This window comes from Oncorhynchus kisutch, unplaced genomic scaffold, assembly GCF_002021735.2.
Source record: "Oncorhynchus kisutch isolate 150728-3 unplaced genomic scaffold, Okis_V2 scaffold753, whole genome shotgun sequence".
In the NCBI taxonomy this organism is placed as follows: domain Eukaryota; kingdom Metazoa; phylum Chordata; class Actinopteri; order Salmoniformes; family Salmonidae; genus Oncorhynchus; species Oncorhynchus kisutch.
In genome coordinates, this window is record NW_022262698.1 from 72,318 (window position 1) to 83,521 (window position 11,204).

At 47.7% G+C, this 11,204-nt stretch overlaps 1 protein-coding gene across 5 annotated transcripts in view; it reads right to left on the reverse strand.

The window, feature by feature from the left end:
- Positions 1-367: 367 nt before the first annotated feature.
- The window catches only part of LOC109888342 (RNA-binding protein 26), a 34,698-nt gene continuing 23,861 nt past the window's right edge, over positions 368-11,204 (reverse strand). For all 5 annotated transcript variants that reach the window (XM_031816163.1, XM_031816164.1, XM_031816162.1 and 2 more), the window contains exons 14-21: positions 11,088-11,204; positions 10,200-10,274; positions 8,870-9,037; positions 5,425-5,529; positions 3,592-3,795; positions 2,794-2,880; positions 2,515-2,628; positions 368-1,206 (exon numbers count right to left, since the gene is read on the reverse strand). The exon at positions 11,088-11,204 is cut by the window's right edge and continues 6 nt beyond it. In XM_031816163.1, coding sequence (XP_031672023.1) covers positions 1,117-1,206; positions 2,515-2,628; positions 2,794-2,880; positions 3,592-3,795; positions 5,425-5,529; positions 8,870-9,037; positions 10,200-10,274; positions 11,088-11,204 — 960 coding nt within the window. In that variant the 3' untranslated portion in view covers positions 368-1,116. The remainder of the gene's footprint in view (positions 1,207-2,514; positions 2,629-2,793; positions 2,881-3,591; positions 3,796-5,424; positions 5,530-8,869; positions 9,038-10,199; positions 10,275-11,087) is intronic.

Below are 11,204 nucleotides of genomic sequence, written 5' to 3' on the forward strand. Positions count from 1 at the left end.
ATTACGGAGATACCACACCAAGAGAAACAGAACTTACCACTACAGAGATACCACACCAAGAGAGAAACAGAACTTACCACTACGGAGATACCACACCAAGAGAAACAGAACTTACCATTACAGAGATACCACACCAAGAGAAACAGAACTTACCGTTACGGAGATACCACACCAAGAGAAACAGAACTTACCGTTACGGAGATACCACACCAAGAGAAACAGAACTTACCGTTACAGAGATACCACACCGTCTTTCTGACACCGAGCCTCACCAAGTGTGGACATGGAAAATAGTTCTTGCCTTACAACATTTTTTTTTAATGGTAAATGGAAAACCACATGGAAATTTGCTCTTTTTGTGAAACATTTTTGTTTTTTAATGGTCTTTATTTTGTCCTCTCTTTTTGTGGGATGTTTTTATTAGCTGGTTTCGGTTCATCATCACAGCTGCAGGGTTTTTTTTCAGGAGTTTTCATTTTTTTACAGCTGATGATTTATTTAATTTTTTTTGACCATTTGAAAGTCTTTATTTTTTAAATTTTTTGACATTTCAAAAATAAATCCAAGAAAGAATCCACGAAGCAAAGCTGTCATTACAAATCATTAAAATCCAGACAGAAAATATTTACACAAGAAGCAAATCTAATATCACACAGTCAAAACTCTCCGTCGTTTTTTAGTTAAGTTCACCATTCTGCGATTCTCACTGTTAATAAACATCAGGCGATTCAACACAACGGCTCTTTATGGCATCATTTGATCTGATCAGTCAACGCCAATTTTTTTTTCTCTCCCTAAAGTAATTTAGTATCATTTTCATTTCAATCCAATAAGCAAAAAACAATTTATTAAAAAAAACTGTACCAATCTTCGTGTTAAACTACTTTTACAAAATACAAGCAGGAAGAAGAATAACCCACTATATTTACATGAAACTCCCACGTGACTTTGTCTAGTAATCTTCTGAATCGCCACAACAGAATGAATAAACTGTTTAGGTTCTGACCTATTGTGAAATGAGTCTAGTAGTTAAAAAAAACAAAAAAAACAGCCAATCAGAAACTGCAAAGAAAAAAAAAAATGTGCGTTAGCATTTCGTCCAATCAGGGGCCGTCTTCATCTGCGCCAGGGGCGGGGTTCGTTGTCGTCATCCTCCTCGTCGTCGTCCTGGAGCAACGCATCATCAATCAGCGACTCTTCCTGGAACTACAAAAAAGGGACAAGACGAGACGACACTTTTATAAAGAAAGAAAACCAAGAGAGTAGATCATCTCTGGCCATCCTAAACTCTTTAATCTGGTCACATGTTACGCACACAGGACATTAGTTTCTTTACATTGGAGTCATTTAGCAGACACTCTTATCCAGAGCGACTAACAGGAGAAATTAGGGTTAAATGCCTAAGGGCACAGAGATTTTTCACCTAGTCGTCTGGGAGATTCGAACCAGCAACCGTTCGGGTTTACTGATCAAACGCTCTCAACCGTTATGCTACCCTGTTGCCTTCTTCTCCTCAATGAGTCTGAAATAGAGTAGCTCCTCAAGCCTTCCCTGGAAAGCCAACATGTTGGGGACTGTCTGATTGGTCCAGAAACTAATGGGTTAGGACAGAGCCAGAACAACATGTTGGGGACTGTCTGATTGGTCCAGAAACTAATGGGTTGGGACAGAGCCCGAACAACACGTTGGGGACAGTCTGATTGGTCCAGAAACTAATGGGTCGGGACAGAGCCAGAACAACATGTTGGGGACTGTCTGATTGGTCCAGAAACTAATGGGTTGGGACAGAGCCAGAACAACATGTTGGGGACTGTCTGATTGGTCCAGAAACTAATGGGTCGGGACAGAGCCAGAACAACATGTTGGGGACTGTCTGATTGGTCCAGAAACTAATGGGTCGGGACAGAGCCAGAACAACATGTTGGGGACTGTCTGATTGGTCCAGAAACTAATGGGTCGGGACAGAGCCAGAACAACATGTTGGGGACTGTCTGATTGGTCCAGAAACTAATGGGTCGGGACAGAGCCAGAACAACATGTTGGGGACTGTCTGATTGGTCCAGAAACTAATGGGTTGGGACAGAGCCAGAACAACATGTTGGGGACTGTCTGATTGGTCCAGAAACTAATGGGTTGGGACAGAGCCAGAACAACATGTTGGGGTAAAGCACATCTGGCTTTGATACTCTGATCTGTTTAGGAGACGGTTCATTATCGACGGATGACTTCAGTCCGGGATGACTTCTCCTGTCCCTCGTCACCACAAAAGGACGACGGCAGTCTCAGACTGAACAACGCAATGAACGACAGAGAAGAGGAAGATCCCGAGGCCTCAGGCTAATAAAGAGACAAAACCACCTTAGATGTTTTTCATTTTCATTGGATTCGTGTGGCCTTGGAGAAAAGCCTTAGCTGTGAAGCGCTGTGCCCACACACTCATCCTGAAAAACACTTCCCCCAAACATTAGCAACACATCGTAGTCCATAACTGGCGAAACAACATTCCACCTTCACCTCGTCATGATCCGTCTCCTGCTCATCAGGCTCCTGGGAGGTCAGGGAGACGGCAGGCTTGTGCCAGGACAGACGCAGATCACTGCCGTTCAGACGGACACTGTGTAGCGCAGCCTACCGGAGGGAGGAGGACGGAGAGAGGGAACACAGGAGAGGACAGGAAGGGAGAGAGAAAGAGAGGAAGACATATGAGAGAACGAGGTGGAGAATGACTGTCCAGCGTGGCAGCACTGGGTTCAAAACGTCCAGTTCGAGTCACGAGGTTGAAAGGTGTTTTACCTGTTCAGCCTCTGGTCTGCTCCTGTAGGTGATAACAGCCAGACAGGATGGCTCGTCTATCTGACAGTCCTCCAACTCTCCAAATTGCTTGAGAAAAAGAGAAAACAACAAGATGGAATAAGGTGAAAGATGGAATAAGGTGAAAACACACTGGTCTCTTCGTCTCAGAGTCTGAACTCATTCATTCACCCAAGCAAACAGATATCAGAGCACTGCTGACGACCATTTTGTTTTCAACAATTCAACAGCTATTTTCTATTTTTCACCCCAAAACATCACATAAAGCCCTCCAACAAACATTCCAAATGTAATTCATATAAACCAGACTGGGTTCATTTAAACTAGTTTAAAACCAGACTGGGTTCATTTAAACTAGTTTAAAACCAGACTGGGTTCATTTAAACCAGTTTAAAACCAGACTGGGTTCATTTAAACCAGTTTAAAACCAGACTGGGTTCATTTAAACCAGTTTAAAACCAGACTGGGTTCATTTAAACCAGTTTAAAACCAGACTGGGTTCATTTAAACCAGTTTAAAACCAGACTGGGTTCATTTAAACCAGTTTAAAACCAGACTGGGTTCATTTAAACCAGTTTAAAACCAGACTGGGTTCATTTAAACCAGTTTAAAACCAGACTGGGTTCATTTAAACCAGTTTAAAACCAGACTGGGTTCATTTAAACCAGTTTAAAACCAGACTGGGTTCATTTAAACCAGTTTAAAACCAGACTGGGTTCATTTAAACCAGTTTAAAACCAGACTGGGTTCATTTAAACTAGTTGAAGAAGCTCAACTCACAGCAAAGTGTGGCAGTAGATCCTGGAGGTCAGTCTCAGTAAAGCCAGAGATCTCCAGGGCTCTGGGTCTGTGATCTACTGTAGAGTGGACAGGGAGACCCCTCCCCCGGCCACCCCTTCCCCTCCCCCTGGCTCTCAGGCCCCCACGGCCTCGAGCATGGGCCCCTCTGCCCCGCCCTGGAGCCAGGATCCCCCTCTTAGCTGCCTGGAGAGGAAGGGGGACAACGGCAGGATGATCAACGTTACCTCAACACACACAATGCAATCTAGAAGAGGTGATCTATAAAGATGAAACACAGCAGAAACACATCTGACAGTGTGACAGCACCCCCTGGTGGTTGAACAGAGAGACAACAGACAGTATCTATAAAGATGAAACACATCTGACAGCGTGACAGCACCCCCTGGTGGTTGAACAGAGAGACAACAGACAGTATCTATAAAGATGAAACACATCTGACAGTGTGACAGCACCCCCTGGTGGTTGAACAGAGACGACAGTATATCTATAAAGATGAAACACATCTGACAGCGTGACAGCACCCCCTGGTGGTTGAACAGAGACGACAGTATATATATAAAGATGAAACACATCTGACAGTGTGACAGCACCCCCTGGTGGTTGAACAGAGACGACAGTATATCTATAAAGATGAAACACATCTGACAGCGTGACAGATGGTTGAACAGAGACAGCACCCCCTGGTGGTGGAACAGAGAGACAACAGACAGTATATATGAAGATTAAACACATCTGACCGCGTGACCTTCAACTGACCCCCTACCTCTAACTGTAGTTGTATCTGACCTCCAGTTGACCCCTACCTCACACTGTAGAAGTATCTGACCTCCAGGTGACCCCTACCTCACACTGTAGTTGTATCTGACCTCCAGGTGACCCCTACCTCTAACTGTAGTTGTGTATATCTGACCTCCAGTTGACCCCTACCTCTAACTGTAGTTGTGTATATCTGACCTCCAGGTGACCCCTACCTCTAACTGTAGTTGTGTCTGACCTCCAGTTGACCCCTACCTCTAACTGTAGTTGTGTATATCTGACCTCCAGGTGACCCCTACCTCTAACTGTAGTTGTGTCTGACCTCAGTTGACCCCTACCTCACACTGTAGTTGTATCTGAACTCCAGTTGACCCCTACCTCTAACTAGCTGTATCTGACCTCCAGTTGACCCCTACCTCTAACTGTAGTTGTGTATATCTGACCTCCAGTTGACCCCTACCTCTAACTGTAGTTGTGTCTGACCTCCCGTTGACCCCTACCTCTAACTGTAGTTGTGTATATCTGACCTCCAGGTGACCCCTACCTCTAACTGTAGTTGTGTATATCTGACCTCCAGGTGACCCCTACCTCTAACTGTAGTTGTGTATATCTGACCTCCCGTTGACCCCTACCTCTAACTGTAGTTGTGTATATCTGACCTCCCGTTGACCCCTACCTCTAACTGTAGTTGTGTCTGACCTCCAGGTGACCCCTACCTCTAACTGTAGTTGTGTCTGACCTCCAGGTGACCCCTACCTCTAACTGTAGTTGTGTATATCTGACCTCCAGTTGACCCCTACCTCTAACTGTAGTTGTGTATATCTGACCTCCAGTTGACCCCTACCTCTAACTGTAGTTGTGTATATCTGACCTCCAGGTGACCCCTACCTCTAACTGTAGTTGTGTCTGACCTCCAGGTGACCCCTACCTCTAACTGTAGTTGTGTCTGACCTCCAGTTGACCCCTACCTCTAACTGTAGTTGTATATATCTGAACTCCAGGTGACCCCTACCTCTTACTGTAGTTGTATATATCTGACCTCCAGTTGACCCCTACCTCTAACTGTAGTTGTGTATATCTGATCTTCAGCTGAACGGTATCTTCTCCAGACTGGGTCTTCTTATACAGGTCCAGTTCTGTGTCCAGCAACTCCTTCTGAGCCTACAGACAGACAGGAGAGAGGAGACAGACAGACAGAGAGACAGACAGACAGGAGACAGAGAGACAGACAGGAGACAGAGACAGACAGGAGACAGAGAGACAGACAGGAGAGAGGAGACAGACAGGAGAGAGGAGACAGACAGGAGAGAGGAGACAGACAGGAGAGAGACAGGAGAGAGACAGGAGAGAGAAAGACAGACAGGAGAGAGAAAGACAGACAGGAGAGAGACAGACAGAGAGGAGAGAGACAGAGACAGGAGACAGACAGGAGAGAGGAGACAGACAGGAGAGAGAAAGACAGACAGGAGAGAGAGAGACAGACAGGAGACAAACAGAAAGACAGAAAACATTTCAGACTCCTCTTCTAAATTGGCATATTTTCTGTGTGCTTATTACATGTCCGCCACCTGTCATAACCAGGATCCAGAGTAGTCTATGTCCACCTGTTATAACCAGGATCCACTGTAGTCTATGTCTACCTGTTATAACCAGGATCCAGAGTAGTCTATGTCCACCTGTCATAACCAGGATCCAGAGGAGTCCACCTGTTATAACCAGGATCCAGAGGAGTCCACCTGTTATAACCAGGATCCAGAGGAGTCCACCTGTTATAACCAGGATCCAGAGGAGTCTATGTCCACCTGTTATAACCAGGATCCAGAGTAGTCTATGTCTACCTGTTATAACCAGGATCCAGAGTAGTCTATGTCCACCTGTTATAACCAGGATCCAGAATAGTCTATGTCCACCTGTTATAACCAGGATCCAGAGTAGTCTATGTCCACCTGTTATAACCAGGATACAGAGTAGTCTATGTCTACCTGTCATAACCAGGATCCAGAGTAGTCTATGTCCACCTGTTATAACCAGGATCCAGAGGAGTCCACCTGTTATAACCAGGATCCAGAGGAGTCCACCTGTTATAACCAGGATCCAGAGGAGTCCACCTGTTATAACCAGGATCCAGAGGAGTCCACCTGTTATAACCAGGATCCAGAGGAGTCCACCTGTTATAACCAGGATCCAGAGGAGTCCACCTGTTATAACCAGGATCCAGAGGAGTCCACCTGTTATAACCAGGATCCAGAGGAGTCCACCTGTTATAACCAGGATCCAGAGGAGTCCACCTGTTATAACCAGGATCCAGAGGAGTCCACCTGTTATAACCAGGATCCAGAGGAGTCCACCTGTTATAACCAGGATCCAGAGGAGTCCACCTGTTATAACCAGGATCCAGAGGAGTCCACCTGTTATAACCAGGATCCAGAGGAGTCCACCTGTTATAACCAGGATCCAGAGTAGTCCACCTGTTATAACCAGGATCCAGAGTAGTCCACCTGTTATAACCAGGATCCAGAGTAGTCCACCTGTTATAACCAGGATCCAGAGTAGTCCACCTGTTATAACCAGGATCCAGAGTAGTCCACCTGTTATAACCAGGATCCAGAGTAGTCCACCTGTTATAACCAGGATCCAGAGTAGTCCACCTGTTATAACCAGGATCCAGAGTAGTCCACCTGTTATAACCAGGATCCAGAGTAGTCCACCTGTTATAACCAGGATCCAGAGTATTCCACCTGTTATAACCAGGATCCAGAGTAGTCTATGTCCACCTGTCATAACCAGGATCCAGAGTAGTCCATGTCCACCTGTTATAACCAGGATCCAGAGTAGTCCACCTGTTATAACCAGGATCCAGAGTAGTCCACCTGTTATAACCAGGATCCAGAGTAGTCTATGTCCACCTGTTATAACCAGGATCCAGAGTAGTCTATGTCCACCTGTTATAACCAGGATCCAGAGTAGTCCATGTCCACCTGTTATAACCAGGATCCAGAGTAGTCCACCTGTTATAACCAGGATCCAGAGTAGTCCACCTGTTATAACCAGGATCCAGAGTAGTCTATGTCCACCTGTTATAACCAGGATCCAGAGTAGTCTATGTCCACCTGTTATAACCAGGATCCAGAGTAGTCTATGTCCACCTGTTATAACCAGGATCCAGAGTAGTCTATGTCCACCTGTCATAACCAGGATCCAGAGTAGTCTATGTCCACCTGTCATAACCAGGATCCAGAGTAGTCTATGTCCACCTGTTATAACCAGGATCCAGAGTAGTCTGTCCACCTGTTATAACCAGGATCCAGAGTAGTCCACCTGTTATAACCAGGATCCAGAGTAGTCTATGTCCACCTGTTATAACCAGGATCCAGAGTAGTCTATGTCTACCTGTTATAACCAGGATCCAGAGTAGTCCATGTCCACCTGTCATAACCAGGATCCAGGAGTCTATGTCCACCTGTTATAACCAGGATCCAGAGTAGTCTATGTCTACCTGTTATAACCAGGATCCAGAGTAGTCTATGTCTACCTGTTATAACCAGGATCCAGAGTAGTCCATGTCCACCTGTCATAACCAGGATCCAGAGGAGTCTATGTCTACCTGTTATAACCAGAACTCTCTCTGTTTGAGAGCTGCCCCCCCCCCCCCTCTCTACTTGACAGATTATCTATAGGCTGTTTGAGAGCTGCCCCCCCCCCCACCTGACAGATTATCTATAGGCTGTTTGAGAGCTGCCCCCCCCCCCCCCACCTGACAGATTATCTATAGGCTGTTTGAGAGCTGCCCCCCCCCCCCCCCCCTCTCTACCTGACAGATTATCTATAGGCTGTTTGAGAGCTGCCCCCCCCCCCCCCACCTGACAGATTATCTATAGGCTGTTTGAGAGATGCCCCCCCCCCCCCTACCTCCTACCTGACAGATTATCTATAGGCTGTTTGAGAGCTGCCCCCCCCCCACCTGACAGATTATCTATAGGCTGTTTGAGAGCTGCCCCCCCCCCCCCCCTCTCTACCTGACAGATTATCTATAGGCTGTTTGAGAGCTGCCCCCCCCCCCCCCCCTCTCTACCTGACAGATTATCTATAGGCTGTTTGAGAGCTGTCCCCCCCCCCCCCCCCCTGACAGATTATCTATAGGCTGTTTGAGAGCTGCCCCCCCCCCCACACCTGACAGATTATCTATAGGCTGTTTGAGAGCTGCCCCCCCCCCCCCCCCTACCTGACAGATTATCTATAGGCTGTTTGAGAGCTGCCCCCCCCCCCCACACCTGACAGATTATCTATAGGCTGTTTGAGAGCTGCCCCCCCCCTACCTCCTACCTGACAGATTATCTATAGGCTGTTTGAGAGCTGCCCCCCCCCCCCCCTCTCTACCTGACAGTCATGAGTCATGATGATTGAGGTATAGTGTGTGTATATACCTGAGCCTTGCTCTTGGGCGCCCCCCCTCTCTACCTGACAGTCATGAGTCATGATGATTGAGGTATAGTGTGTGTACCTGAGCCTTGCTCTTCGGCGCCCCCCGTACTCCTGAAGGGTTAGAGAGCCCTTTAATCTCTTGCTGTAGTTTGGTAATACTCTTGGTCAGCGTTCCCAACGTTGTCATGATCACCGCCTTGTCTCCCGCCTTCATCGTCTTGTTCTTCTCCAGTTTACAGATCAACAGCTGGAACGCGGGAGTACGAGAGAGGAAAACATCATACTAGCGACCTTCTAGGGACCAGAGAGGATTCATTTGACATCTCCTCTACCTCAGACCTAGGAAAATCATCATACTAGCGACCTTCTAGGGACCAGAGAGGATTCATTTGACATGGCCATCTCCTCTCCTCTACCTCAGACCTAGGAAAAACAACATACTAGCGACCTTCTAGGGACCAGAGAGGATTCATTTGACATGGCCATCTCCTCTCCTCTCCCTCAGACCTAGGAAAAACATGATACTTGCGACTTTCTAGGGACCAGAGGGATTCATTTTACATGGCCACCTCATCTCCTCTACCTCAGACCTTCTTCTTCAATGGGTTTTGACGAAGGAAAGGAGAGAGGAATCAAGGACAGATGGATTGAGCCACGGTGAGGGTAAAACCATAGAGATGGATAGAGGACTCATCTTTATATCTGTGCCGTTGCCAGCGTCTGTGACAGCATGGGCAGGGCTTTTACAACCCATAGGAAAACCCCACGCCGTTGACTACTTTAAAATGGCAGAAGCATGGTGGAGGCCCTTAATGGTGCTGCTCATGTTTAAACAGCCTGTTGGCCACTAGAGACCTCTATCATTCTCTATGGGGGGGGGGGGGGAATGGAAGGAAGGGAGGCCCTTAATGGAGCTGTTTAAATAGCCTGTTGGTCACTAGAGACCTCTATCATTCTCTATGGGGGGGGGGGAATGGAAGGAAGGGAGGCCCTTAATGGAGCTGTTTAAACAGCCTGTTGGCCACTAGAGACCTCTATCATTCTCTATGGGGGGGAAAGGGAGGCCCTTAATGGAGCTGTTTAAACAGCCTGTTGGCCACTAGAGACCTCTATCATTCTCTATGGGGGGAGGCCCTTAATGGAGCTGTTTAAACAGCCTGTTGGCCACTAGAGACCTCTATCATTCTCTATGGGGGGGAAAGGGAGGCCCTTAATGGAGCTGTTTAAACAGCCTGTTGGCCACTAGAGACCTCTATCATTCTCTATGGGGGGAGGCCCTTAATGGAGCTGTTTAAACAGCCTGTTGGCCACTAGAGACCTCTATCATTCTCTATGGGGGGAGGCCCTTAATGGAGCTGTTTAAACAGCCTGTTGGCATCTATCATTCTCTATGGGGGGGGGAAACTCACCTTCTGAGTCTCGATGTGTTTCTCCAGGATTTCCTGCTTCTTCTTCCTCATTTCCTGTTGGAGCCGCAGGGCTTCCTGTCAGGGGAATATTAAAGTGGTAATTCACCTCTTCCACAACCACGGTAAAGTGCTCTGAGCGTCTGGAAAAGCTACATAAACACAACTGTTACGCTCAGACTCTTTTCCCAGAAGTCTCCTTACAGGTTTAGAGATGAACGAACATGACCCCTCTTCCCTAACCCTTATTTCCCCCTTCCAGCCCCACACCTTCTCCTCCATCCATCTCTTCCTCCCTCCCACCTTCTCCTCCCTCCACACTCTCCTCCATCCATCTATTCCTCCCTCCCACCTTCTCCTCCTCCTCCCTCCCACACTCTCCTCCATCCATCCATCCATCCCTCCACCCTCACCTCCACCCTCTCCTCCACCACCCACCTCCACCTTCTCCTCCATCCATCTCTTCCTCCTTGTCCCACCCTCTCCTCCATCCATCCATCCCTCCCTCCCACCTTCTCCTCCTCCTCCCTCCCACTCTCCTCCATCCATCCCTCCTCTCCTACCCACCATACATCCATCCCTCCTCTCCTAACCACCATACATCCATCTCCATCCATCCCTCCATCCATCTCCTCGCTCCATCCATCCCTCCTCACCTACCCTCTCCTCCCACCATACATCCCTCCATCTCCTCCATCCATCCATCCCTCCATCTCCTCCATCAATCTCCTCCATCCATCCATCTCCTCCATCCATCCCTCCCCTCCATCCATCTCCTCCATCCCTCCATCTCCTCCATCATCCCTCCCTACATCTCCATCACCCATCCCTCTCCTCAATCCATCCATCCATCTCCTCCATCCATCCATCCCTCTCCCCTCCCTCTCCCACCTGTTTATTCTTCATAGCCTCCTCTGTAGCAGCGACCCCAGCGAACAGAGCCGTCTTCTGAGCTGCTTTCAGAGCAGCCATGTTGTACACTGTCTTAGTCAGCCCCGTAGAGGTGGA